Source organism: Anopheles bellator, chromosome 2 (genome assembly GCF_943735745.2).
Source record: "Anopheles bellator chromosome 2, idAnoBellAS_SP24_06.2, whole genome shotgun sequence".
NCBI lineage: Eukaryota > Metazoa > Arthropoda > Insecta > Diptera > Culicidae > Anopheles > Anopheles bellator.
This window is the reverse complement of record NC_071286.1, coordinates 55,082,132-55,107,693: the sequence shown is the minus strand read 5'-3', so window position 1 is coordinate 55,107,693 and position 25,562 is coordinate 55,082,132. Positions and strand designations below refer to the sequence as shown.

General features: G+C 48.7%; 2 protein-coding genes across 3 annotated transcripts; both read left to right on the top strand.

Moving 5' to 3' along the window:
* Positions 1–1,484: 1,484 nt before the first annotated feature.
* On the top strand, positions 1,485–5,482 carry LOC131209221 (uncharacterized). 2 transcript variants are annotated; one of them, XM_058202232.1, is made up of 3 exons: positions 1,485–1,696; positions 3,940–4,170; positions 4,236–5,482. In XM_058202232.1, the coding sequence occupies exons 1-3, from the start codon at positions 1,627–1,629 to the stop codon at positions 5,150–5,152; spliced, it is 1,218 nt and encodes a 405-aa protein (XP_058058215.1). In that variant the 5' UTR covers positions 1,485–1,626; the 3' UTR covers positions 5,153–5,482. The 2 variants fall into 2 exon arrangements, with proteins under 2 accessions (XP_058058215.1, XP_058058214.1); XM_058202231.1 differs by having other exon boundaries at positions 3,913–4,170.
* A 10,020-nt stretch (positions 5,483–15,502) lies between these two features.
* Positions 15,503–22,626, top strand: LOC131207739 (uncharacterized). Its single transcript, XM_058200364.1, has 3 exons — positions 15,503–15,683; positions 19,735–20,244; positions 21,680–22,626. Exons 1-3 carry the CDS (start codon positions 15,503–15,505, stop codon positions 22,624–22,626), a joined length of 1,638 nt encoding a protein of 545 aa, XP_058056347.1.
* The last annotated feature ends 2,936 nt before the right edge of the window (positions 22,627–25,562 follow it).

The following is a 25,562-nucleotide window of genomic DNA, read 5'->3' as shown; positions in this document are numbered from 1 at the left end:
TTTTTTTTCCCGCCAGCCGATCATCCTTTCTTATCATCATCGTTCGCGAAACGTCAGCTACAGTTTGTGTTTTGTTTACCGTTTGGATTTTGCTTTTTTTCCCCGGGGAGGAACTCAAAACGTCATGCCTCTCTCGAGATGATTACGTTGAAGTGGGTTTGAGTTTTGCGGGTTCGTGTGCTCTAACCCCTCGTGGTATGGTCAACGCACTTCAAATCCGGATCATGATGTCGACGGGTCAGCCCGTAGTTGAAACGCGAGTTGCCGAGCCCGACCTAGACCGGGCGTCTGCTCCGAGGCACGGTACTTTGATAAGGCAATCCGTCACGCGCTGCTTCCAGTGGCTGCAATGGCAAAAAATCGACGAAAAAAGGGTTCACTAAGGCTGGAGTCTCTCAGGTGCGTGTCGGCGAATACACGGCACTGACAATTGTCGGGGCCTCGGTAACTGTGCGCAGTGAACATTCTTCTTGATTGTGGATGGCCAACGTCCATCGTCGTCGGTATGTTGCGGCAAAATTATGATTGATGACGATCGTGGTTCTCGTTCCGTAGCTCCGCTAGCCGCTTCCGATCGGCTCCGTTCGGGAGATCCACCGGCCCGGCCTCATTGCTAGTATCGGAGTAGTACGCGTGAGAGACCGAGGCGAGCTTTCCGTGTGCCTGTCAGCAGCCATGTGTCGGTTCATTGCCAAGAACGCGAGCGAATCACAGTCAACGCTCTGAGAGTGGTGTTGAGAGAGAGCGATCCCGAGATTGAGCACAGCGTACTCCGTGTGTAATGTTATGGTCTTTAGTCACACTACTAGCTGGAAACACTACAAAATTCTTTAATGGAACTCAAACAAGCTGGCGAAACTCGCCTCCGCAAAATGCAGCATCTCTCTCACATATCCTCTCACAAGTGACATTCCGAGAATTTCCCAGAACGATCGCGGATCGCTCTCGCTGATCGGACTCGGTGTGCCGACTACTACCACCAAATGGGCGCGATCGCGCTGCGAGTCATATGCACTCAAACACACGGCGGGATCTTTCCAGCCACTCGATCGATGTCTGCCGTCCGCGTATCTTCCCAGTCGGCAACGCGTCCGGCCAGCAATCAGGGCAGCCACACAGACACCAGCGCAGGCCGTATAAATTCAGATCAACGCTCGTCCCACAATTTAGTTGCAATCTGATAATTCAAACGGCGGCAATTCGGGACGAGCTCCTGCAGGTTCGGCTTGCCGTACTCACGGGACTGGTCGCTGTGGAGCACACTCTCCTCTATAGACGCGCTTGCCAGTTGCTAGTTGTACCGGACCGGAGATCAGTGAACCGTCCTGCTGCTGCTGCTGGTCGTCAGCGAGTGACGTGCGAGAAGCGATTTTAGGTTTTGTGTTCTTCTTTTCGTGTGTTCCGACCACTCGTGTGCTCGATGCTGGCCCGTGTGCTCTGCCGTGTACCAGTGAAGCTGTACCGTAGACCATCGTCGTAGGGTGCCTCCAAGGTCTCAGGCACAAATCATAACAAATCATAACGCGTGATAACGAACAGAAGCCCCGTGTGTAAGCGTATCTCTGCGGAGGCCCTCAGCAGCCCAACCGTCGCGCTGTGTTGTCCCGGAATTCGGGGATCGCCAGGATGCACCGAATCGTTGCCGTTCTGCTACTGTTGGCGCTGCAAACGGAACGTCAGCGGGCGGCCGGAAATGGTACGGATAGTTCAGATAATCTCGCCCTTGTTCACCCTGCACGACTTGCTGTTTGTTCCCGCATGGTTGAGGATGCCTTCTTTTAGCGTACGGCCTGATAGGAGCTCCCCGGCCGCGGTAAAAGTGGGTGTGTTCGAGAACATTGGTGCCCCGTGCAGCGAATCACGTACGATCCCCCCAGGGCACACGTCATAGCCAGCGCCGAGTCTTCCGCAACGTGAGCCGCGAGCTGGCGAAGTTTCCGGAAATGCAACAACAACCCTACGGCGGGGGCCCATTTATCCAATTGCGCATTTCAACTTCTACCGTGGCCACAGGGCACGGTGTGTGTCGGACACTTAGTCACATGTGGGCCCGCGGCTTTATTGGCCAATCCACGCACCGAACCGCCGTAGCGAGTGAAGGGCTTCAAACCAGGAACATCACCATCATCATCAGAATCAGCACCAACCACTCTGCTCTCTGCTGATGGTGGAAGTTCTGAGGGAGCACATTTTCGGATCGGTCTTGATCAACGCCGACTAGGTGCCGGCCTTGTCCGGCGCGCACTTCCTTGATAGTGTTTGGTGTGGCGTTCCTGGGGACCCGACCGCCCAATGAATGAATTATCATCAGGCACACTGCTCCCCGGTGCTCGAAACGCGTACACGTAGTAAAGGCCGCGCGATACGTCTACGTCGTCGCTGTAGAACCATTCGCTCGCAAAACAGCTGGCCGTCGTCGTGTCCAGTTGCTAGGGACGGCGCCGAGATTGCCGCTGATTGCGGCGACAGAGAAGGCGGACAGTGCTACGAGCATAAGTAGAGTGCGGGCGCGCGCCGTAGTGTCTCCTGCTGGCCGCCGGAGTCGGTGCGTTCAAAGGGCAGTGACGAAATGAATGACGCTGTGAACGGGGAGAGAGAGAGAGAGAGAGAGAGAGAGAGACAGGAGTTCGTAGTACAAGACTTGTACTGATGTGGACTAAATCGCGGCACTCGCTGTGTGACCAGCTCAAGCAGCTGACACACATCTGCCCCGCCGGGACCTGGGGCCAGACACACTTCGCGTAGCGCGCCCGCCGCCGTGAAGTCTCACGTAGCTCCCCGGCTAAGGTCAAATGAAAAACAATTTATGTAAAATCGCAATTGAAATTGTTTGAACAAAGCGAAGGAAGAAAAGTGAAGTAAAGGCTCGTGGTCCGGGAGGCCGAGAACTTAATCAATTAGTGGCCGGTTCTTTTTTTTTGTATGCTCCGGTGACCCGTACTACGCCGTCCACGGGCGATCCAGAAATCTCGGGAGCGCTACTCCCTGCTGGCGGATCAGCTCTCCTTGGGGCTGATGCGATGGGTGCGATCTCTGGACGACCGGTCGAACGTACAAAGTGTGTGCCTTGATTCCTCTGATTGCTGATTGACGACGAGCTCGTTGCTCGGTGGTTGTGCGGTTGATGATGATGATGATGGTTGGCTGGTGACGCTGTGATCCTCAGCGCAACAAAGTAAGCCGGGCGGGCGCGCAAACTAATCGTGGCATAAATCTATACAATCGTCCGAACGATCGTTGACGCGTTTCGTTACTCTGATAACTCGCGGGACCTGGGGTCCGCGGGTCTGCAGGACTAGCCTGTCCCGCAAGCCTGTCTGACCTTCGCCCGTCGAAAGGTTCACACCACCACCTCGTCAGTGTGTTTGAAAAAAAAAAACAGAACGTGATGATCTCGGTAAAATCCCACTGGAAATCAACCGATTCCGATCGGTTTACAACACTACGCGATAGAATGGGGTATTTGTTGGGGCGAAACGCGGCACATGTTTTCAGCGTGAGTGTTGGGGGTTTTAATAACGTTGTAATAACATGTCGACGGTGACTAGAAACAAACCGCGAAACAAGCCGTCAACAAGGAATGTTATTTGGGAATTATGGATCGTTTGGGTAATTCTGCTCTCCAAGAAAACCCGATTCAGTTAAACTTCCTCGTGATTCGCTAAAAATCAAACGGACGCTCCGTGGAGACCGTTTTGAACCTCTAGATGAGGTAGAAACCGAAACGAATTTGAAGAAATCCGCATGCGGCATGTAAATAAATTTAATTTGAAACCTCAACCGCATTTCTCATAGCTCATCCTACTAGAAATACCTTTCCCCGGTTTGAATCCTAGCACTCGTCCTCCCAAAACCCAATCTAAACTTGTCCGGAACAGCCACCGCAGACAGCTATTTAAAACAAAGTATCAGTTCTATTCCGACAATTTCTCATTACAGCCGTCGAAAGCAGCTGTGTGGTGCCGCTGAAGCCGGACTGGTCCTACTCGTCGCCGCTGATATTCACGCAGAACGGAGCACTGGTTACGCCAGAGAACGATAGTCTCGAGCTGGAAGAGATCACGCTGGCCACCGGCGATGAGGTGGTGCTGTCCTGTTCGCCGAACTACTTTCGCGAGTTTTCCTCCGAGAAGGTACTGTGGGCCAAGTGCAAAAAGGACAAAACGTTCGGTAAGTACCGTCATCGTCCAGTGTAATCCTGGAGCTGGAGACTAAATCGATCAACTTCTTTGTAGTGGTCAACGGGCAGGACAAGAACTTCGTGTCCGCACTGTCCTGCAAGGAGCGACCGATCGAGGAGATCATCGTGTCGGTGCGCGGCTGTCCGTCGGCACTGCGCTCGATCGAGTATGGCTTCACGAACCCGGTCACCAACAAGTCGTACATCCTGGGCGAAGCCTGCTACGACGCAAAGCTCGGCCGAACGCACTTCATTCACACGAAAGTCAAGTCCGGAGCGAACACGGTCGAGCAGCTGGCGCTGAAGGTGAAGGACAACGCGACGTATTTCCACGGGTACCACCCGACCCAGCGCTATAAGGTCGATCTCAGCAAGGCGCTCAACATAAACGACCAGGTCGAGCGCTTCCGTGGTGTGTTCGGTGCGAAAAATGCTCCCAAAATCGAGTCCCGACGGTACATCAATGAAGCTCTTCTTACCCACCGACAGTATCTTTCAGTATTAAAAATGGCCTGGAACTATCAGATCGTGAAGGATCGCGATCTGCTGCTGAACTACGATCGGTTGCTGCACGACATCCGGGCACTTGAGGTGCCCGACATCGAGATCTACACCGGGGCGCACGGTGTGATGACGCTGAAGGACAAGCACGACCAGAACGCGGAAGTGTTTCTGGTGCGCGAGAACCGCTTCCCGGTGCCGAAGATCCACTGGACGGTGGTCAAGTCCGGCGACCGGGCACTAGCGTTCGCGCTCTTCAGCAAACCACAGCTCACCGAGCAGGAGCTCGAGAAGCAGGGCACGTTCTGCGTGAGCCTCTGCGATCAGGTCACGTGGCTGAGGAAGCTACGGGAGGAGGACGCGTGGCGGACGGCCCGGGCCGGATATGTACTTTGCTGCGAGGTGGAAGAGTTCCGCCGCACGATCAAGGAGATGCCACCGATCGCGGGCGTCAAGGCGATGCTCATATAACAAGGTGGCTCCTCCGATCCGAGCCCCGGGGCCTATCCGATCCGCCTCAGGACCGGCGGCAGGATCAATACCTGTAGCAAGCGAAACGGCTGCTTCTGCTATTGCCACCATCACCGATCCCTACTACTGCTCACTACTTCCGTTTGCAGTCTCTCCACACGCTACTTGGAAGCTACTAGCGTCGGCATTGTGATTTTAATTCTTTTTGTTTTGTGTGTAATATTTTAAATTAAAATATTAGCTCTTAGAATTTAGTATTTTTATGAAAATCGAAAACACACATCGGTGTAATAAAAGAAGTACAATTCGCTAGTGTGCTTGAAACCTGTACTCGTGCCTGTCCTGGGTCCTTTTTGTTTTTCGCAACCTCCGAACGGACACCCTCTCGTAATCCTTACTCGTATCCTTCCTCGTAATTATTAAAATTATTGTTTTACCGTATCATGCAACACCAATATTGTTGCCTTTTAAAAGGTAGTTTAATAATGACTCTTAACTGGATATCCTGGTTGTTGTTATCGAAAAATCGTAGCAACCTGTTCTCACAGTGCTTTCTTGATCTCAATTTCTTACCAATACGGAAGTTTTGCAATGTTCATTCTTCTGATGGAACATAACATCTCTTTTGTTGACCGATTCTGGCCGTTTCTGGTCAATCGCTACCTTCGAACGGTGCTTGCGAATGACAGTAGAGATTTGAGTTTAGTGTAAGGCCACACCGAAGCAACTGTTGATGATGAGTAAATGATTCCTTTCAAGTCTCACCAAATACCCATTAGCCCCACCATAAATACCTTCCTGGCCGTGCATCCTGGTTTGTCCACCGTTTGGGCTACTTCACCACGCTTTGATCACGATTGTTTTCGCACAGTCTTGTCGTATGTATCCCATTTCACATCCCTAGTACCCATCCTTATTGTTAAATTTATTCACTCTTGAATCAGCGACAAACTAAAAACCTTTCTTTCTTCCTTCACTGTCTATCGAGTGTTTTTCCGCTTCTCTATTTTTTTGCATCTACTCTATGGCTACTAGATGTGCGTGCGATCTATCGCTCTAGCCATAGTTTCTGGTAAATCCACCAGGTGCGCTGGTGCCGATCACTTATACACTTATTTATTTCGATTTCAAATTCAAGTTATTATTATTAGCCAAAAAACAACGGAGAAATCATACGTCCATGCCGGTAGTTTGGTAAGCGAAAGATGAGCCCGAAACCAGAGTCAACTCATTTTACACAAAAATTATACAGTAAGCCGAAAGTTGAAATTTTTACATCGTGCAATTTTCACATGTTTGCTGTCAGTTCGAATGCGTCGCGGACAAAAAGACCTAACTTTTAGCAAATAAACCAAAGAGAAAAGGAAAACGCTGTTTTTTAGCTTCAAGTTCAAGCTACAATATTTTAAAACCTTTCGCTTTTGGTCTGTCTCCCGGAGATAGACTTCTAGTAAAACAGTCACAGCAATGATGTAATTTTTCCTCGCTGGTGGTGATTTGCGTAGTGCAGCGAAAATTGCGTTGAGAACCTACGATCTTCAATTACGACCCCAAGCCAGGCTCCCCAAACTAGCTCCAAAAACATTACATTAGGTGGCTAAATGGTTAAGATGGGTGAACTTTGTCCGATATCAGCCAAAAGCAGGGCAGTAGCGTAACACCGTTACACATTCTCGATGGAGATTACCCGGTTACGGTGGCCTGGTGGCCGATAGAGTTAAATGTGAACCACCTTCTCTCGAAACACCTACGCTAGCTGGTGGCGGAGCCAAAAAACTAAAAACGTTTCGAGGGTTTTCGTTTTTTGTTTTCGAAACCATACACCACACGCCGTCTACGTCCTGCGACTGCGTTGGAAAGTTGGTCGGTTGGGTCCATTACGTGATCGGCATTCTATCGCCTCGCGGCTGGCTGGCTGGTGTGGTGTATGCAAATTGCGAAACCTTTCCCAACGTCGTCGTCGTCGTCGTCGCCGTCGCGATCATCGCGATCACATTTGGAGCATCGTTTCACCCCGAACCACGACGCCAGACATGGGCTGCATAATGTGGTTTCTTAAATGTTGCTTTCGGTAGCGTCGGTCGCCAGCGTCGCCGTCTCGTTTTTGTGTTTCCATAACGCCAAACTGGAACCCGGACCCGGGCTGTCCACCCGTGTGTGGCGAAAAGCAGGAAGAAAGTGTTCGACGAGCAAATTATGCGACCGATGACCGGTGCGAAAACCGCTCGTTTGAACTTTATGCATAGATTTATGCACAAACGCTCATCAAACCGTTGGCCGGACCCTGGACTGGAGCTTCTCTTTCGAATTGGGCTTCGAGCGGAACACCCTCGTGTCACCGTGTGCCGGGCGGTACATTGTTTCACGTACCATTGCTACCCTCTTTAGTGGAGCTCCCCATGGGCTGGAGAAACGACGGACCGGTTCACGAGAGGGGGATCTTGAACTGCACTTTCGTTTGATTCCATGCAATTTCGGAGCGATCAGTGGAGCCGTTGATTCGAGAGCTGACGAGGCACGTCAATTGCTAGGTACTGCGCCGAGGCATAACCCGAGGCACCGATAGGGCCAACCTCAGCATGCTCGGCGAGGTTAAATCATACAAGCCCCATTTCATAAGCCACCTTTCGTCGGTGTGTTGCCATAACATCGATAGCGCCGCCAAGATTGGCGCAAGCTGCAAGTGCAGAATCAACACTGCACGCGCATCCTTTCCTTTGTATGTTTGATACTCACCTGACACTTTATCGACATCACTTTCGCACGACCGATTGTTGCCGAGGATCGTCGGTGATGTCGGGACAATCTGTGGGACCAACTTTTCGCGGCGCAGGCAGCCACACATCGCTGCGATCAGTAACGCTGATGTATGATGAGAATGACTGTTGTCGAAAGGAAAAGTGCTATCGGAACGCAATCGCGAAAGCATAATGTATTAAAATGAGCAATGTTCGCCAAAGTAATAAATTTATCTTAGCCATATCTGATGCCTTAGTTCAAACTACATATCATTGAGGTGAGGTGAGCGAAATCTCAGACTGATTATTGATTGTCGTTCAGAGCCCATCGCGAAGTTGTTACTCAGCCGGTTAGAGTTTCGTTTACGTTCAAGAGATTTCATTCTTAAGCATTTTTTCAACTACAATAATCGATGAAAACTATCGTTTGCAGCTCCCAGACAAATGCTGACAAAATCTTGAAGCAATTTTGCTTTGTGTCCAGACGCATTGGCACGGAGCCCATCCTGGTCATTTGTCGACCAATACATGGTTCAAATTGAATGCTTCATCAGGTGCTATAGGAGCTTATTTTTTTTTCGACATGAAATCATTTGCCTGATGTGAAAACGACGTCATGTTTTTTGACAACATAAGCATAAGCAGAAAGACCTAATTAACAGCTAGGGCTATTTAAGTTTCGGTGTTCAAGTTTTACACCTGGTAAATTAAAGTAAATTTTACTATCAGTAAAGTGTAATGAGATGTAGCCTTTCATATCAAAACTTGGAGCTGATGATCATTACTTACAACTATTCTTCAGCTATACTGATGGCGAGACTTCGAGCCACCTACACACAGATACGCTATTGGCCAAACAGTCTTACCGGTAACGATAAGCTTCGATGGCGCACCGAAATTGAGCATCATACCGAAAATGTGGAGCAAACCGTGTGCATGTTGTGCCACATTTCCATCTTGAGTTGCGACGGCCGAGCATGGCCACTTTTCGAGATCATGGACGAGACGGTGGCGACAGGATGGTGAGCAAATTTTCATTGCCAAGCCCCCCACTTGGCCATGCGTGCGTGCGTGCGTGCGTGCGTGCGTGCGTGAGTGAGCAGGTGAGGAAAGCCCCTCACAGTCAGTTCACACAGAGTTAAAGGTTAACTACGGGCATGTTACAGTTGACCTACCGCCGCCCGACTCTCCTTCGATCCTTCCGAAGCGGAGGATCAGTTATCCTCCGGCGCGGCGCAGGCACGCAAACGAAACACCCACCTCCAGGGAGAGCGTCAACAAAGGCGTCCCAGCCCCCCCGAAAAAAAACATAAATAAAAACATTCGCAGATTGTCGGCCCCCGTGGGGGGAAATGCGGCGCGCGTAAACTGATAAACGATCGGCGCGTGATCCGCTCGCTGCGGGGCGTGAAGCTTCATCTTCCATCATTCACGAACTTCGGCAAAAGCGGTGCAAAGATCGGCCGCCCGATAGGGAGTCCGGGTGGGCCTGGCGGTCGGTCCGGTTTTCTTCTTCTTCGGTCGTCTTCGCAACACCAGCGCGAATGCGAATGTGTTTCATGTTCGACGTGACCCAATCGTGCCGTCGGTCACCCCGTTCTGGGCCAGACACGCAATGGAAACGGCTTTTCGCCATCACCACCGCACCGGTCGTGAGATCGAGTGAGACGACGTTGTTAGCAAAAGTGACAGTGAAACAATCGAGACCCGATCCCCGCCAAACGGGCCACGAGCCGTCGATGGCACAATGGCACACCACCCCGAGCGGGCGACAATGCGCGATAGAGAGCGCCGATGGACGAGCCCGATAGAGCAGCATGGTGCTGGTGGCGGGAAAAAGTGCGCCAAAAACCGCGAACCCGCGACCGTCTGGGCGGAAAGAGAGGGCAATGATAGCACACGAGCGGCTGACGGCGGCGACGGCGATAAGCCGCCTGCGCCGACGCACTGCGCCACACGCAACGGAAGAAAGTTCCAAAGAAAGGGAAAGAAAATCAACAGACCGGGCTACACATACGGGCTCGGTCTCGGGTCTCGGGTGGGACCCTTTTGGGGGGCACGAATCGCGTACGACACCACGCGCGCCTTGATAAGTGTCTGGAAGTCAGAGTGGGACGAAGAAAGCCCATGCTGGGATCTAATGTGACTGTTACGTTACATCACATTGTTAGGTTATTACGGACTCAGAAGTGTTTGTTTCGTTCCGTTCCCCAAATGTTGACGTTAAACATGCACCTCGCTGGAAAAAAACAGAATAAATTTTGCAATTTTTCAAGCAGCAAGTTAGCAGAAGCATTAAACAATAAACGTAAGTCAGTTTGCTGTCATTTACAAAGAGCTGACTTCCAACTGACGAAATTGAAGCGGTGGGGTGATTTAGAAAATGGATTTAGTCTAAGTTGTTATATTGAAATTCATAAACGAATTGGGAGCATCCGCAGCGTTTAGATGATGCTCTCAAACTGACTCCGACGTTCGGTGGGATTGTAAGGGAAACCGTCTTACCGCCAAAAGTAGACCCACCGAAGCCACAGTTTCGCACATCGGCAATAAGAAAAACTGGCTGTTCAATAAGAAAAACGCAATTTTATGGTTTGAAATGAACATCAATACATTTGTTGCAAACCCAACACTGCAGTCAAAAACTGCCCAATGCCTAAGGCTTATACTAAATCTCTTTCAGTCACTCGAGGATTTTCGAATACGACATCCTGTATTTTTTCTACGACTCCGATTTCCCGTATTTGTTCCGTAGAACAAGGCTCGTACGACAACGTTTAAACTCAGAAACACCCCTTTTAATGTACTAATTGAAGGCGAAGAGTTCTTATATACTTTCAATATTCGTTCGTAAATTTCCTTTGCTTTTAAACCTTCCAAAAATAAAAATTCCTTCACTGAACGATACTTCATTTTTTTGCATTGGAAAAAAAAATACTGTGACACGTCAATACCAATGAAGTTCATATGAAGAGTGTACCAATATAACCGAAATAGTTTTAACTAGTAGCAGTGCGCGCTGTTACTGAATCGCAAAACTTATTGAACAATCCAGTATGTACTCGGAAAAGGCTTCTAGTAACGGAATAAGCAAACAAACGACGAGAAACAATAACTAGTCACACCTAAATATCATTTTTAACTCAGTTTGTCGCATTTGGTGTTGTTGGAAACAAATTTAGTATTTTTAGTTGCTGCACGAAATGGCAAGGAAATCCAATGTAAATCCTATCCTATTTAATCCTTAAATAGGCAAGGAAAGCCTATTTAAGCAACCTATCAATGCGCCTGGTGCACGAAAATGAAAACTGCGTAGAACCAACAGAGATCCCCACGGCCGTGGCCGGGTGGCCGGGTGGCTGGGTGGTGCGATCTTGAGGAAGCACTGGAGACCTCCCTCCCTGAGTGAAAGAGAGAAAGTGTGTGGTGCAGAGCAGGACCAGACGACGACGAACAGGGCGAAGGAAAACGAAAACGCGCACACACGCGAACGCGCACAAACCGCGAACCAACCCGATCGACGGGCGGCGATGATGATCATGATTTAAAATTTAATTCATTTTCAAATCAAGCGATCAGTCGATCGGCAACAGCAACACAATACGCAAGCGAACCGTTTTGCTTTCCGTTGGCGCGCGCTCTGCGAAAAACAACGGCACGGCGCGGCTTTCTTCGGTGTCCTGTGGATCGTGATCAGTGTCCGGCGTGTTAGTTTATTCGTATTTCGAAAATTTGCATTTCCGGGCACACTAAGGTTAGTTTGTGGTGAATTTGAGTAGTTTTCGATTAGCAGTCCTCCATCAGTGTGTTCACTCTGGGATTCGTGAAAAGAGGATTTGTTTAAGTTCAATGTCTGCCTGGAAAATATGTGCCACGATCGTGAAAAGAAAATTTTACCAAAACATTATGAATGTTTTATAAACACTTTCCAAATGTCGCATCTCGCGTACGCTGTGACCGTGTGCGTTCGATTGAATAATGTTACCAGCATTGGGTTGATATGCAAAATTGGCTACAATTTGGTGAAAATGGCGTATCGAAATGATTTCACAGATCATCATCATCACAACAACTTAACGGCACCGGCCACTGTCGAGTGAGAGTGGAGTTTCCTTCCGAAGGAGCTCTGATCCCCGGGTCCTGGAGGTTCACGCCCAGGAGCCGGGACTCCCGCTCGGCAGGGACCCGTCGTTCTCCGTGCCGTCGTTTATCACAAAAAATCTGCCGACAAAGTAAATGACCGCAAAATGGAAGGTGCCAACGACGGAAAGATTGATCGCGGATTGATGTGTTAATTGCATTCGAGCGTTTTCGATGATCTTGTTACGATGGTTCGCGCAGTGACCGTTCACGAAAACATTCACCCGGAATGGAGGGAAAAACAGAAAGAAAGAAAGAAAAAATAACGCATCGCGGGATGTATAAGTTTAATCGATCATAAAGATGTTGCAAATGGAAACAAAACGAAGAAAGTGAAAAGAACAACGCAAAGGATTCGTATGATGGATGTTACGGGAAGAAAGATACAAAACAAAGCTAAAAAGGCGTGCCATCGACAGAGAGAGAGATGAGTGAAAATATGTAGTTAAGGCGATCGAAGAACTTCGGCGAGGACAGTGAAGCCCGCAACATATAAGTGAATTATAATAAGTGCAAAAGTGGGTGGATGAAAGGGTGAACCGACCACAAAAACCAGGAAAGGAACAACAAGCACCGAACACAACGGAGGAAGCGATCCTCCCAGAGCCTCCGCCAGGCCACGGAAATCGTGCGTAACGGTCGTGTACTTCCCGCGCGGATACATGCGTTTACCGTGTGGCCATAAACGCGCCTGACCGCGTGTGTGTGCGTGTGTGTGCTGGAGCATAAATGTTGCCCTCTGTTGTGTCGCGTTTATTTATTCCGCCCTTGCGCTCTTTTGGCGCAACCGGTACCGGCGGCGGTCCGCCGACTTACGATGTGTCAGAAACGATCTACAATTCGTCGGTCGGTCGGAAACGTCGAAAGTGGTCTTGGGAAAATATTGATTTCGGTCAAGTTCAAAGCGGTTTTTAATGAAGCGATAGTCGTGTTTTTCGGTTTGTTTTAGGTCGTCTCTCCGTCTCTCTCTCTCCCTGTCTCGGTGTGTCTGTCTTTCCGGGCACCACTCTCCTTGTTCTTTCCCGGTCCGGCGTCCTTTCGGCGTTGTCGCATAAATCCCCTAAATAGGGCTTAACACGGCACATGTCTTGCCGTTTTTGTTGTGCCTCTCGCGTGTGTCGCTCATTGTGTCTTTCGTTTTTTTTCTCATCTCTTTCCGCGTGTGCGTCACCCCGGCTTTGGTCCATTCCGAACTTCGTGACTTCGGCCTATCCGCCAGCCAGTCGGCCAGTGTGTCAATGTGACGATCTACTACGCCAGGCTATGTTGCGCAGCGATCGCGGCTAATAGTGAAGTGAACGAAACTTTAAGCCCAACTTTAAGCCAGCTTCCCCACGGAAGTGCACGGAAGGTTCCCGGGGGGTTAACGTTTTCTGAGCCGGAAGAACTTCGATTGGAAATATTGTTTTTTTTCATAATAGGTAAGAAACGGACTCGAAATACGATTAATGATACCACAATCGGAAAATTATGCCACAAAAGCTGCTAACAGCAGAAGCATTAAGCTAATGTAGCCCAGACGTACCCCCCGAGGTATCCCAGACAAGGAATAGTCGTTGTTTCCCAAGAAAAACGAATAGTCTTTGAACTCACAGTATGTTGAGTTCCGCTAATTCAAAGTGTATTTCATTATTCACTCTTAACGCAACGCATCTCTAAACGCGTTGTAAATTTCGAAGAGTCGTTACATATACAGGGTGGTCAAAAGGTGTGCACCCTTTCATTTGGATATACAAAAACGGTTGAACATTTTCCGATGCTTGAACTTGTATTTGAAAGGTTAGTTCAAATTTTCTAACAAAACGATGCATATTTGACACAAATCTGATCATCGGAAACTTAAATCTTCTTCAAAATTAAATCAAATCTTAAAAAATGTTTTCAAATTCACCCAAAAATAATAGATTTCTCTTTAGTCAACCTAATAAAACTAATAATTACTTGGCTTCGTGAAACGATTGAAGGATTTTCATTTAAAAGTAGTTAACAAAATCAAGTTCTTCATTCACTTATGGTGTTTAATAAGCTTAACTAGTTTTCTTCAACAAGTATGAAGAAAACTAGAAAAAAAATATGATTGATTGAAAATTGATGAACGAAGCGAACAAAGTGAATCAAAAGTCAAAAGTAATGAAGTAATGAAATAAGAAATCATATTACTAATGCGCCGCATGATCACTGGCGCTTCTTCCGGCATGTATCGGCTCGGCCTCGGCTACCATAAATGGCCATCTACTCATCTCGAACGCCGCGAGGAGCTCGTGTGTTAAGTCAGCGTAGCGTAAGCTGCTCATTAGCAGCGGCCAACGGCTGAGCCTAACTAGCCCACCGTCCAGCAGCTCTCGGATGAAAGACGGTGAGAGGTGCTTGCGAAACATATTACGGATAACAACGTCCGAGTCTTCCGCTGAGCCGGGCTGAATGTGTTTTTGTGTGTTTCGGCGTGTCCGAAACCATCCGAGCTACCCAAACCTCGATTAATCATCGCGCAGAGTCACAGTTCCGGCACTCCGGAACCCTACCGTGGGCCCTTCACAGCTGAGCAGCACTAAGCCCGGGAGGAGTGAGACCACTTTTCACAGACTCCACCTGTGGCCCGTTGGATTATGTGGTGCGGAAAGTTTCACTATCGGCCACCCGAAAAGGGATCCTCGCACGTGCGCCAGGTGGAAAACTTTTACTTTCAATCAATTATTGGCAAGGCAAGTGCACGGCCACTTCCTGCATCGAGATGGGATTGTTGATGGCACTCCACATCACCATACCCGGGTTCTTCAATGGCTCCAGTTTCCGGGCCTAGCAGTGCCGTGGCCAGTGCACTCGTAGCATAACTAAAACCATGCGGTGGCCCCCGTTTTTATGTAATATTGATTGATAGACCGTTTAGACCGCGTGTGGCTTCTCTTGTGCTCTTTGTTATCACAAACCCAGCGCAGGAACTACCGCTGGCACGTTGTCATTGTTCGGTGTCGATCGGTCGGTGATACACGGCGTGATCGACATCATTACCGATTTCACAACAATGTCTGGCTCGGTGTGCGCCCATTACGGCGAGCATTATCGAATGCATCGCGAGATCGAGTTAAAAGTAACCGAGACGGGGGGCCGGCAAGTCGAAAGATCAATCAGCGCGCGTTTTGAAAGAAGCGACGGCGGGAAATCTGATACCATTGTGTAATGACGCCACCACACTGACACAACAACGCCACAACGCCAGAGGGCCAATAAAAAACCCCACACACATCGTTTGCACCAGATATTGTGGTCGACGGAAATTCGACGAAGCGATAAAAAAGGGGCAGCCAGCAAACCGGCGAAAAAATGGCGAAAATTGGCCAGTCAGCCAGTGCCGTAAATCACCTTGCGCTGATCGCCCATAAACTTTCCGTTTTTTATTTCTTTATGTCTTTTTGGGGAATAGGTCCAGCAAAGAGACACTCCACCTGCCACCGATCGGTCAGTGAAGATGATGATGAGGAGCCACAGCAGACCCCACAGGCTGCTGCTCGTGTTCTGCTGGGTGCTGCTCGTCTTGGGCATCACGGTGGACACTAGCGATGCGCACGGATTTGCTCTTGGCAGCGGTAGCAGCGAATCCCACGACATCTCAATCCTTGCCAGCGATGGTGCGGCCGATATTAGCTTTAACAATGGTAGGTATTCTTGCTGAATACGCAGGACACACCTTGGACCAGCTTTCTAGCTTTACTAAACTGCGCTTTTGGTTTAGTTTAAAAATAATATCTCTAATTAAAATTCACTTAATGCATGGTAAGTTCATGGTTGACTACCATTTTTATCTAACACATTCGTTATATACCGGTGAATAGCTGCAATGAACGATGAGGTCCTATTGCCCTATGTTGTTGTCTTGGTCTTAAAGGCAAATGACTGGAAAAGCTATATTTTGTTTTACTTTTTCAACGTTCAAATAGAAGTATTCAAAAGGGAGTCGTAAGAGAGAAAAGAAAAATGGTGGTTAAAAAACATTGAACGTTTAGCTTGAAGATAGTTTAATAATGGAAAAAGTAATTCAGAACGTAAATTAATCATGATCACCATCATGATCGAACTATTTGATGATTTATTGGTGTAACTAATTATATGACTTTGATATTCCCTAGTAGTGAAACTGTTTTATTTGATAGTTTAAGAATGTCTCAAAGTTACGAGATTTCTCTGACATGCACACATGCTTGTAGAAAACGAACTACTTAAACTTCAGAATCCCGTCTGGTGGCATGTGAAAATTCTATTTCTCCTCTACAAGCCTACGTTATCGAATTTTTAACTGCTGAGAAAGTGAATCCCATTGAGATTGATCGTCGGTTACCAGCCTCTTTATTGTGACGATAATGTCGATAGATCTACGGTGAATCGATTGGTATCAAAATTTCCTGATTTCCAACATGGAAAAGCCTTGATTGTTTTTAAATCACAAGGCAAAGATGCCTGCCTCAAACTATAGAGAAAGATTGGATTCAAATCAAATTGAAATATTCAAGGAAAGTGTAAGCTTCATTGTACAATTAGGTAAAGACAGCTAGTGCGTCCTGAGTCTGCGAAAAGTCGGAAGAATTTTTCAGCGAACGAATTTTTGAGAGAAAAGGGTACAGCTCAACGCTGGCTATGTGAGAAACTAAATACAAGAATTTGTAGGTTAAATTTGGTTCATGCGAATGGAGGTCGGCTAAAGCCGGGGTGATCGTGTCACGATCGAGTATGCCATACTTTGTTGCGAAACGGCTGCGCTTGCTCCTGACCTCGTCTGCAGCAGTTAGGTGAAACCGATCCGTTGCTTGCCAAGCCCCAAGCCATCGTCAGTCTCTTAAGCTTTGGGGTGGGTTTGTTTGTGGCCATCATCGTCATCGCCCGCGGTGCCGCAACCGCGACGACCACACCACCACAACAGCTTGCGAGGATCCTCGGTGCGGTGAGAGAAATGCTGGCGATGGTCTGCGGATGGTCGGGAACATTCACTGCCAGGGCCACGGTCATCTGCGCGATCATCGTAAGGGGCAGGCCACAATCGGGCAGAACCATTTTGGGACCGGGACCGTCCGACGCCAACCCAAGCGGACAATACCTCACAAGCCCTACGGACGCGCAGGGACCGGCCTGCGTTCCCAGGCGCGATGCCGAAGCGCTACCCCGCGGGCCACGGGTGTCGCGATAATCAACTAAAATATTTTATTGATTTCATTAGTGAAACTACCAACACCGGCGTTTTAAGACGCGTTCGCAGGGCCGCAGCGGCCACAACAACAAAAACGGTCACACAACGGTCCCATTGCTTTTCTCCTGGGGTCCGTCGCGTCCCGAGTGAACGAACCGCCGGGCCCTCCGAAGACAAACAGCGGCCCCAGCGGCGTCCTGGACTTGTTTATGCTATTTAACCATTTATGTATTTTCTGTTTGTACTTCATTCACACCGCGGCGCACATTCGACGGCGGACGGTGCGGACGTGCGAGCAGCTCTCAATGGCTCTTGGAACATGAATGGAGTCCAGCACACACAGAGCACTGTGCGACGCGCCGACCGACTCCGAACTAATCAACAAAAACAAAGGCAAACGACGGTTTCTCGGCTCTCGGCAAGGTTTGGGGAGAATGGGCGAAAAAGAGCGTAAATTAAACATGGATCTTATCTGACGGTGCGTTCCGTGGTTGCAAATTCTGCTTTTACTGCGTTTTCTATTTTGTCTAAACTGGGAAACTGGGCTGTAAAACCCGTCGATCAGGGTCAATCCCGTACGAAAGACTGACTCGGTAAGCGACGAACCTTCGGTTTGAATTTCGTCCGAACACCAGGCAGGCGCGGGCCCTTTTTGCGGCCCGGAATTGACAAGAGACAGTAAACTTCAACCACATGTTCCACGCCGACTCCAGCGACTCCCTTCCAATTTAATGATGGCATAATGGAAACTGATAAGACCCAGGCTCAAAATAGCCCGGGCAACGGTTTCACTTTCGCGACCCATCTTCGCCAGTCCCAAGCAAATCAATTTGTGGACATAAATTTGTCATCAGCCAACGCTCATTGCCGGCTATTTATCACCCCGTGGCCGGCGGGCCGGTGGGGTAAATGTCTAAATTACCGGTTGCATTTCGCCATCCGCGACTCATCTTTCTCCGCCGATCGACCACAAAGCGCGCGCGGTGCAACACAGTGATTGGCGGATCGACGGAAAACAGTACGGGCTTCACTTTCTAACCACGGCCGTGATCATCGTCGTGATCGTTGTCGTCAGCGACTTCCGCGCGGGAAGATTTATCAGTCAACTATCACTTAGCAGCGCCAAGCGGGGGTCGGTTCATTACTCGGCGGCGGTCGGTTCGATGATCGATTGTTTTCTGTTTCTGAAAACCCTTCCGGCGTACTCCATTCCGGTGTTTTCCGGTGTGTAAGAAGCCGGGAAAGACGATCTGCACTCTCTGCACTGGGAAGCGCCAATTAGGTAACCGTCTCGGCCGATCGAGAGACACTTTCGGATAGGCTCGGCGGCCACGATAGTTTGGTCATTTCCCAAAGTCGCTTTCAATGAACTCGAATCTTCACAAGGGGACAAGTTCAAGGAAAGCGACGAAAAGTCCCAGTGTCAGAGTGGCCGGTTAGCCGATGTTAATGCTTCGCAGCGACCGGCGAGTAGCTTGAACAATGACGACCAAAACCACGGAGGGCCTCGGTAATGGGTGACACCATTGCTACTGACCTACAGAAGCATTGGAAGAACGCTTGGCATGGAAGGTCCGGCAGGGCACAGTCCGGTGCAATTGTCGGCGATACTCTCAAAACTCTGGTCAATTCCTTCAATTTCATTCCAATTTTTTGTGGGTCTTAAGTCGTCACTTTTCGTTTATTCCTGTATATTTCAATCCTTTTTTTGACATTTCAAGTGGTTTTGGGAAATTGTTTCTAAGATATCCTCGGCCGGCCGGACGGCACTGTAGCATAGACGACTTCGCTTTGGACCAACTTGACGAAGTCAACAGCCCACCAGCTATGACCAGGCGCAATATCCCCACCGCTGGCAGCCTCTACCTTCCCTCTAGGCCAACCCAGCCTCGAGGTGAAGGTAAGGTCGTTAACGGATCCGTGGTGCAATTGCACCGGCAGCCCGACCGGCACGTTTTTATTGGCCATTGTTGTCTTCATCGCGGCGCGCGGCAGTCACCACTTTCCTTTGGCGCACGAAATTCATTCAATCGCCAGAAGAAGACACTGCTGTCTGGGGGTCTGTGCCCGCTGGGAAAGGGTGTAATGCTCGCTTCCCGCCGCCGGGCTTGCGTCGAGATTAGGTGAATGGGTGGCGTGCGTTTATGTCGCCGGCAACCACCGCAGCGCGCGTGGCGGCAACGGAACCGGTCTGTCGGTGCGATAAACCGGTGATCAACGAGCTGCGTGCGGTACCGTCCGCCGTGGACTAGCTGTTGGGAGGGAAATTGAAAAAGGCCCAGGGACTCCAGGGAAGCAATGTTCCCACCGGTGTACCGCGGCGTGAGGTTGAGCGATGCTTTCTACGCAACCCGGCTTAGCACTCTTCACGTCCTCTAGTTTCTATTTGTGTGTTTAATGACACGACGGAACGGAACGGAACGGGGTGGAGCTCATCTTGATCTCGCGAAGCCAGAAGCTCAAATGAGCAGGAACATCCGACGAAGGCAAAAGAAACCCTCTACATTCAGTTCTTCTTATTCCGCTAGAATTGGCACGAAACTTTCACTCCCCACGGTTGGAATACAACGAATGGTTGCCGGTGGGCCGAGGTGACCCGCTGAAGAACGACCCAACGTACGACTACAGTCCACCGGTGCTGGACCGAGTGCGCTACTGGTCCGACGGTGCGGCCAACAAGGACAAGCCCCAGGGCAACGACATCCTGCTGCTTGGGGTACCCTCGAAGAACAAGGCCAACGTCAACCTACACAAGGAGGCAGGGCCACAGTGGAACAACGGATTGCCGCCACAACGCCGCCACTACTACTCTCCGGGATCGGGAGCGCTGCACCATGGCGCGGGGTCTGGGACGCTCAATACCCGCGAGCTGCCAACGATCCTGATGCCGCCGCCACTGAACGTCCCGTACCTGGTGGGAGTGTCCCAGGATGGCGCCGGCTTCTGGGGCGCCCCGGCCTTGGCCTCGCAGCGAGTGGACAGTCAACTGAACGATGACTTCAAGTTCCGGCAGGGAGCACCTTTTCCACCGCACGCAGGTACGTTCCTAGCCGTGGGAAAGCTTCCTTTTTTTGTTATATTCAACTTGAAACTTTATGAGACATACATGCTTGATTACATAAGAGTACAGAGATATTCCACACTGGGATTGCATATTCGTTGGTGTTCTCCAGTGTAAATTGAGGATCATTTTGAAAATTTTATTCAGCCTGGTTTGTATTGATTGGAAGTTAGTTTTGGAGCATTGCGACCACATAGAAGAGGCATAGGTTAAGAGAGGGAGGAAAAGGTGTTTTGCATATGAGGAGTTTGTTTGAAAGATTTAGTTTTGATTTTATGTTTATCAATGGATAAAGCAGTTTGATGAGTATGTCCAGCTTTTTATCTAACATTTCTAAGTGTGGACGGACGGTAAGACGGTTTATTGTCTAGTGTCAGCCCTAGGTGCTTGGTGTTAGAAGACCATGGTACATTTTGACTATCTATAATGATATTTTGCTCAAGTAGGGGAACAATTCGCTTGCTGAATTTATATGGAAAAAATATAGCCTGTATTTTCGAGGAATTCATTTTTATCTTCCAGTTATTGTTATAATTTTTAAAGGGATTTACGAGTTGTGGGACAGCTTCGTTGACTAGCTATAGCAGCGTGACATGCTCGATCGATATTGATCAGGTTCAGTCCTATTTATCGCTGTCGTCATTCTACAATATCACTTTCTAAGTTAATTCAATCAATACCTAGTTGGGCTTTACGGTTAATCTTTACGGTTTGAGCATCATTATGTTATCTGAACATTCAAAGCTGGATTTAACTACAGTGAATTCTTACTGCAGATCTGTGCCATTTTGCCGTTCAAAATGCATTGTTGTTTGTTTGGCATACTTATGCGTCGAAAAGTTGGGGAATTGGTACGAGAAACATGTTAATATGTTGGCAACGCAATTCGAAGCTAAAAATAGACTCTTGAGGGTAACAACCCGCATACGGGATTATAAATAAACTAACCAATTGGCATCTAAATGAGACTAAGCTATTTACACAATATTATTATAGAACCGACATTCCGTGTCGAAAAATCAAGATATAGTTCGAATGTAGTTAGCGTCATTTTAAAGTAACAAATACGTATCTCAGTATATATGAACAGGGCGAAGATTTTCGAGAGGAACCTAGCAGAACAGAGAGATCGGAACAACCCCCAAAATTGCATAACGACACAGCGTTCCTAAAGCCGATATCAAACTATATCCCCAGTCGTCAATATTGAAAAAGGATCTTGGAATCGAGCCACACAAGATGCAAGAACCAAGAGATGTATCGCCTTATTCGAGTTTCAGTTTCACTCAAAAAAAATCGAAGATCGAGGCACATCGATTTATTGTAAAAGTTTACGGGGAAAAATGTATTGAGCCAAATGGATGTGAAAATAAAGTCTTATGTGCTTTCTCTTTTGATGTGTTTTTCCGCAGGTCAAAAGCTGTCGGAAACAGCGCCCCAAAGAGGCATAACAGCACAGTTCTTGCACCATCATCGCGATGGACAACAACCGGTGGCTACCGGGTTTAGCAGCAACCGCCAACAGCAGCCGCAACCGTACCTTACGACAATTCGGCTAACAACCCCGGCCGGTGACACGGCCTCGATCATCAAGCGCCCCCTGCTGAAGACCATCCTCCAGAACGAACACTCATATCCGTTCACAAAAACCTCCATGACCAGTACGGTCACCGAGTACACGTCGAGCTTTTATGATCCGCAGAACATTAACGCCATGGCCCAAACGGTGTTCCATCCGCCGCAGACGACGGAATACGTTCAGCCATCCAAGGCCCCGATGAGCAACGAAATTCGCACACCCTTTGTCACTCCGGTCGGCCCGTTCGTCACTACCGTTTCGCCGCCCCTAACGGTGCGACCGGCCACGACAACCACCACAACCGCTTCACCGATTGTAACCTCAACCGAGAGGATCTTCTCGCACTACAAACAACCGGCCACATCGGCACCGATGGAGCGGGGACCGCTTTACCTGATCATCGAGGGTCACTCGAAGGTGAAAACTTACGGGCTCAACACCAACGACACACTGATGCAGCTTCCGCGCATGGTGCCAGTGGCCAGCACCCGGGATCCGATCGTACGGCACGTCGTGAATCACGACCCGGACACGGGAGCAGCGATGGCTGTCGTCACCACTCGAATGCCACCGGTGTACCGGAGCACGGCCACTCCGCTCGATGCCCGGCCGCCGGTTCCGTCCGATGAGCAAGGTGTCGCCGTCGATACGCTGCTCACCCTGCTCGACAGTGCCTCGTTCGGTGAGATGCTGGAGGGGTCGACGGGCAACAACGCCCTGGACGGGTCGGGGACGGGAAACGCTCGGGACAGCAAAACGCGACGCCATGTGCGCAATTAATCTGTAAGCCGATAAGCCATAACACACGCAAAGACGAAAACCAATAGAGAGAGAAAAAAGGAAACCCCGTGAAAACACAGAGACAGTTTAAACAACAAAAAAGAAAGCCTACACACCATAGTTACGATTGTCCGTCCGTCGCCGTCGCGTTTCTGTGTCGCAACGGGTGAGAGAAGGCGCGGAGTAGGTTTCAGTGCTGGCGTCCTGGAGCTTCACCAAACCCTTGGAACCAAGAGGACAATATATGTACATAGACTAAGCGTTAAGTATAAATAAGATCCAGCAAAAGGGACAAATAGACGATAGTTTAAATAAGTTACTCGATCGTGTTTGATTGTCATCCTTGATCCTCCACACCATCCGGCAGATATCGGACGAATGTAACAGAGGTAAGATTGATGCTTCCATGTCCTTCCAGCTATGGTGATACTTCGGATGTACAGGTAATTGCGCCAACAGTCAGCCAGAGGTTAAATTTTATCACTGTTTCACTAATTATCATTATTATATTTCAATATCATAAACCTTACTCATGCTACGCTCATATCGTTTCCGTCGGAAAGTATAATTTTATTGTGTCGCCTTCCTCTTTCCCGCGCGTTTATTCTCCACCGACGCAGTTCCCGCGCGGTCTCTGGACCTAAGTAATTCGTAGTCAGTTTGTAAATGTGTTTGTGAGAGTCCGCTATGTACAATTATGTATAACAGGATCAAGGAGTGCGAGTGATACCCGATTTCAATGCCGTTGCCCTTGTCCTCAGTTGGTGCAACAACGCATTACGCGTTGCCACGATGACACATTTCGCGCACCAGAAAAGTCTCTCTCCCAGAAGTCAGAGTGTAAGTCATCTGCGTGCGGCGAGAGACACACTAATAATGATTATGTTACATTAAACTAGGAAGTAAAACAGTTGTCCGTTCCGTCAGCAAAAAACAAGATTGTTCTCTCAATTAGGCACACAACAATGAAATCATTTTACATGCTGTGCGCTCCGAAAATACCATTCGCGCACCGCCGGGGCGGCCATTCGGTGTGTGCACCACGCGGAGTTACACGGTGGGAGATGGTGAACGTAATGAAAATACCAATTTGGTGCGCGTGGGAAATTAAAATCATATTTACACTCTCCTCCAACAACAGTTTTTGGGAGATTTAGTTTCTCGTCCTCACCACCCATTGGGTATGTGTGTCAAATCGCAGCTTTTTAGAAGCATATTTATCATCTTTCATTTCGCGCTCGCTTCTCAGCTTCTTTTGCCCAGTCTCTGTCTTATAAAATTGCCGTCGGGTGCTCATTATTACATTTGCTCGCACATTTATAAGCATTTTACGTTTGTTTCATCCCTTCCCGTCGTTGCCAATCTTTCGTTATGTTGCTTCGCGTACGGCTCACGTATTTGCTGCTTTGCGCGCCTTATTGCATTACATTACAATTATTATTACATCTGTTCTCGCGTTCGCTAAATGCATTTACCGATCGCAGCGCAAAACTAGCCATCGTCGCCTCGCCGAATGCCTCGTTTGCCTCGTGGTCTCTCTCCATTGGCGAAGGGATTTTTATTTGGGAAACTAAAATGTAAATCAAAACTACGGAACGACAGAGCTCTGATCGCGCTTCAAGCTCTTTTCCGTTCTCTGGTGGGACTTAACGAAAGGTGTTGCTGCGGAACCGATAACGCGACAAGAACACGACGCTCACAGGTGGCACATACGGGACAACAAACAAAACATCCTTTTCCATCCGTGTTCCTCTTCTTTGAGTGGTGCTTTTAGTTGAGAAACTTTAGAAGAACGAAGAAGTTTACCACCGGATGGTTCTAAGAAAATCATGCATCCGTGTCCACAAATGTACTGCTAAACCTAGTTGTCGTTTAAAGAAATTATACGTAACCGTGTGTATGTTTGTATTATAGGTCATGTGTGGGTGCCTGCAAAGAATGCTTCATCTGCAGAGCACCAGAGTTTCTAGAGACCATCGGCGAATGCTGTGTAGCAGAGCCGCACTACTGGGGGCGAGCTGGGGCCACAGCTGTTTTGCGCGCTTAACGCTAGTATTATCCGATTCTCGCCGTATCGAGAAGACGCGCGCTTCCGGTGCTCACTTTTTTCTATCTCAGTCATTTATACAACATAATTGAGTGATTCTCGCCACATATACTCTCTTCCCTCTTCTCTTCTACTTTTATTACAATAAATAGTATATCATTGCCTCTCGAGTCGAGAAAGTTTTTGCGATGTTGGAACAAGGGAAAGGATGGAGTTCTCACGGGGTCGCAGCGGTCGCAGGCCGAACACGCTACTAATTAATGAATGAGATATTTGTGTGTCGCTTAAAATCTTGCTTCTACCGCCTCTCATCAGCCTGACGTCACACCACAAACCCCGGTTTCTAACGGTTTTCCTCTTAAACACTAGCCAGTCACTGCACGGAGGGACGAATTCTTACGCATAGTACAATTCTTCACGGACTAAACTAGGCAAACGAGAGGCGAGACCCCGGTCAGTCTCATTGCAGTTATCAACGTGTTCACTTAACTCTCTCTCTCTCTCTCTCTCTCGCTCTGTTCCTCTGAACTCACAATATTTCTCGGTCTACGTTTGCTGTAATTGTTTGTTTTTCCCATTGGTCAACAGAAAAAGCACCACGCGCCGTGCGCCGTGTTTCGGTCCAGTTTCGCCACTGTTGTATAATACTTTTCGGAACAGGTTACTTGTTGTGGTTGTGTCCCCCCTTTCTGCCGCTTCTGCTTGTGCAGCCGTTTTCGGCAGGGTTTTAATTTAAAATGGCTACCTTCGCTCTTCCGCGTTCATTTGTAACGATTGTTGCATCAATTTTTACCATCCCCATTGAGGGAAATACGGTCGTGGATACGGTTCGTTTGGATCATTTACTGCAAACTACAAATCGAACTGTTACGCTTCCCCCCATAATGGC

Bases quoted from the DNA above. Each gene is read 5' to 3' on its own strand.
- LOC131207739 (XM_058200364.1), top strand. From the start codon at position 15,503: ATGAGGAGCCACAGCAGACCCCACAGGCTGCTGCTCGTGTTCTGCTGG. The intron at 15,684-19,734 runs GTAGGTATTCTT...TTATTCCGCTAG, and splicing joins CGATATTAGCTTTAACAATG to AATTGGCACGAAACTTTCAC. The intron at 20,245-21,679 runs GTACGTTCCTAG...GTTTTTCCGCAG, and splicing joins ACCTTTTCCACCGCACGCAG to GTCAAAAGCTGTCGGAAACA.
- LOC131209221 (XM_058202231.1), top strand. From the start codon at position 1,627: ATGCACCGAATCGTTGCCGTTCTGCTACTGTTGGCGCTGCAAACGGAA. The intron at 1,697-3,912 runs GTACGGATAGTT...ACAAAGTATCAG, and splicing joins TCAGCGGGCGGCCGGAAATG to TTCTATTCCGACAATTTCTC. The intron at 4,171-4,235 runs GTAAGTACCGTC...ACTTCTTTGTAG, and splicing joins CAAAAAGGACAAAACGTTCG to TGGTCAACGGGCAGGACAAG.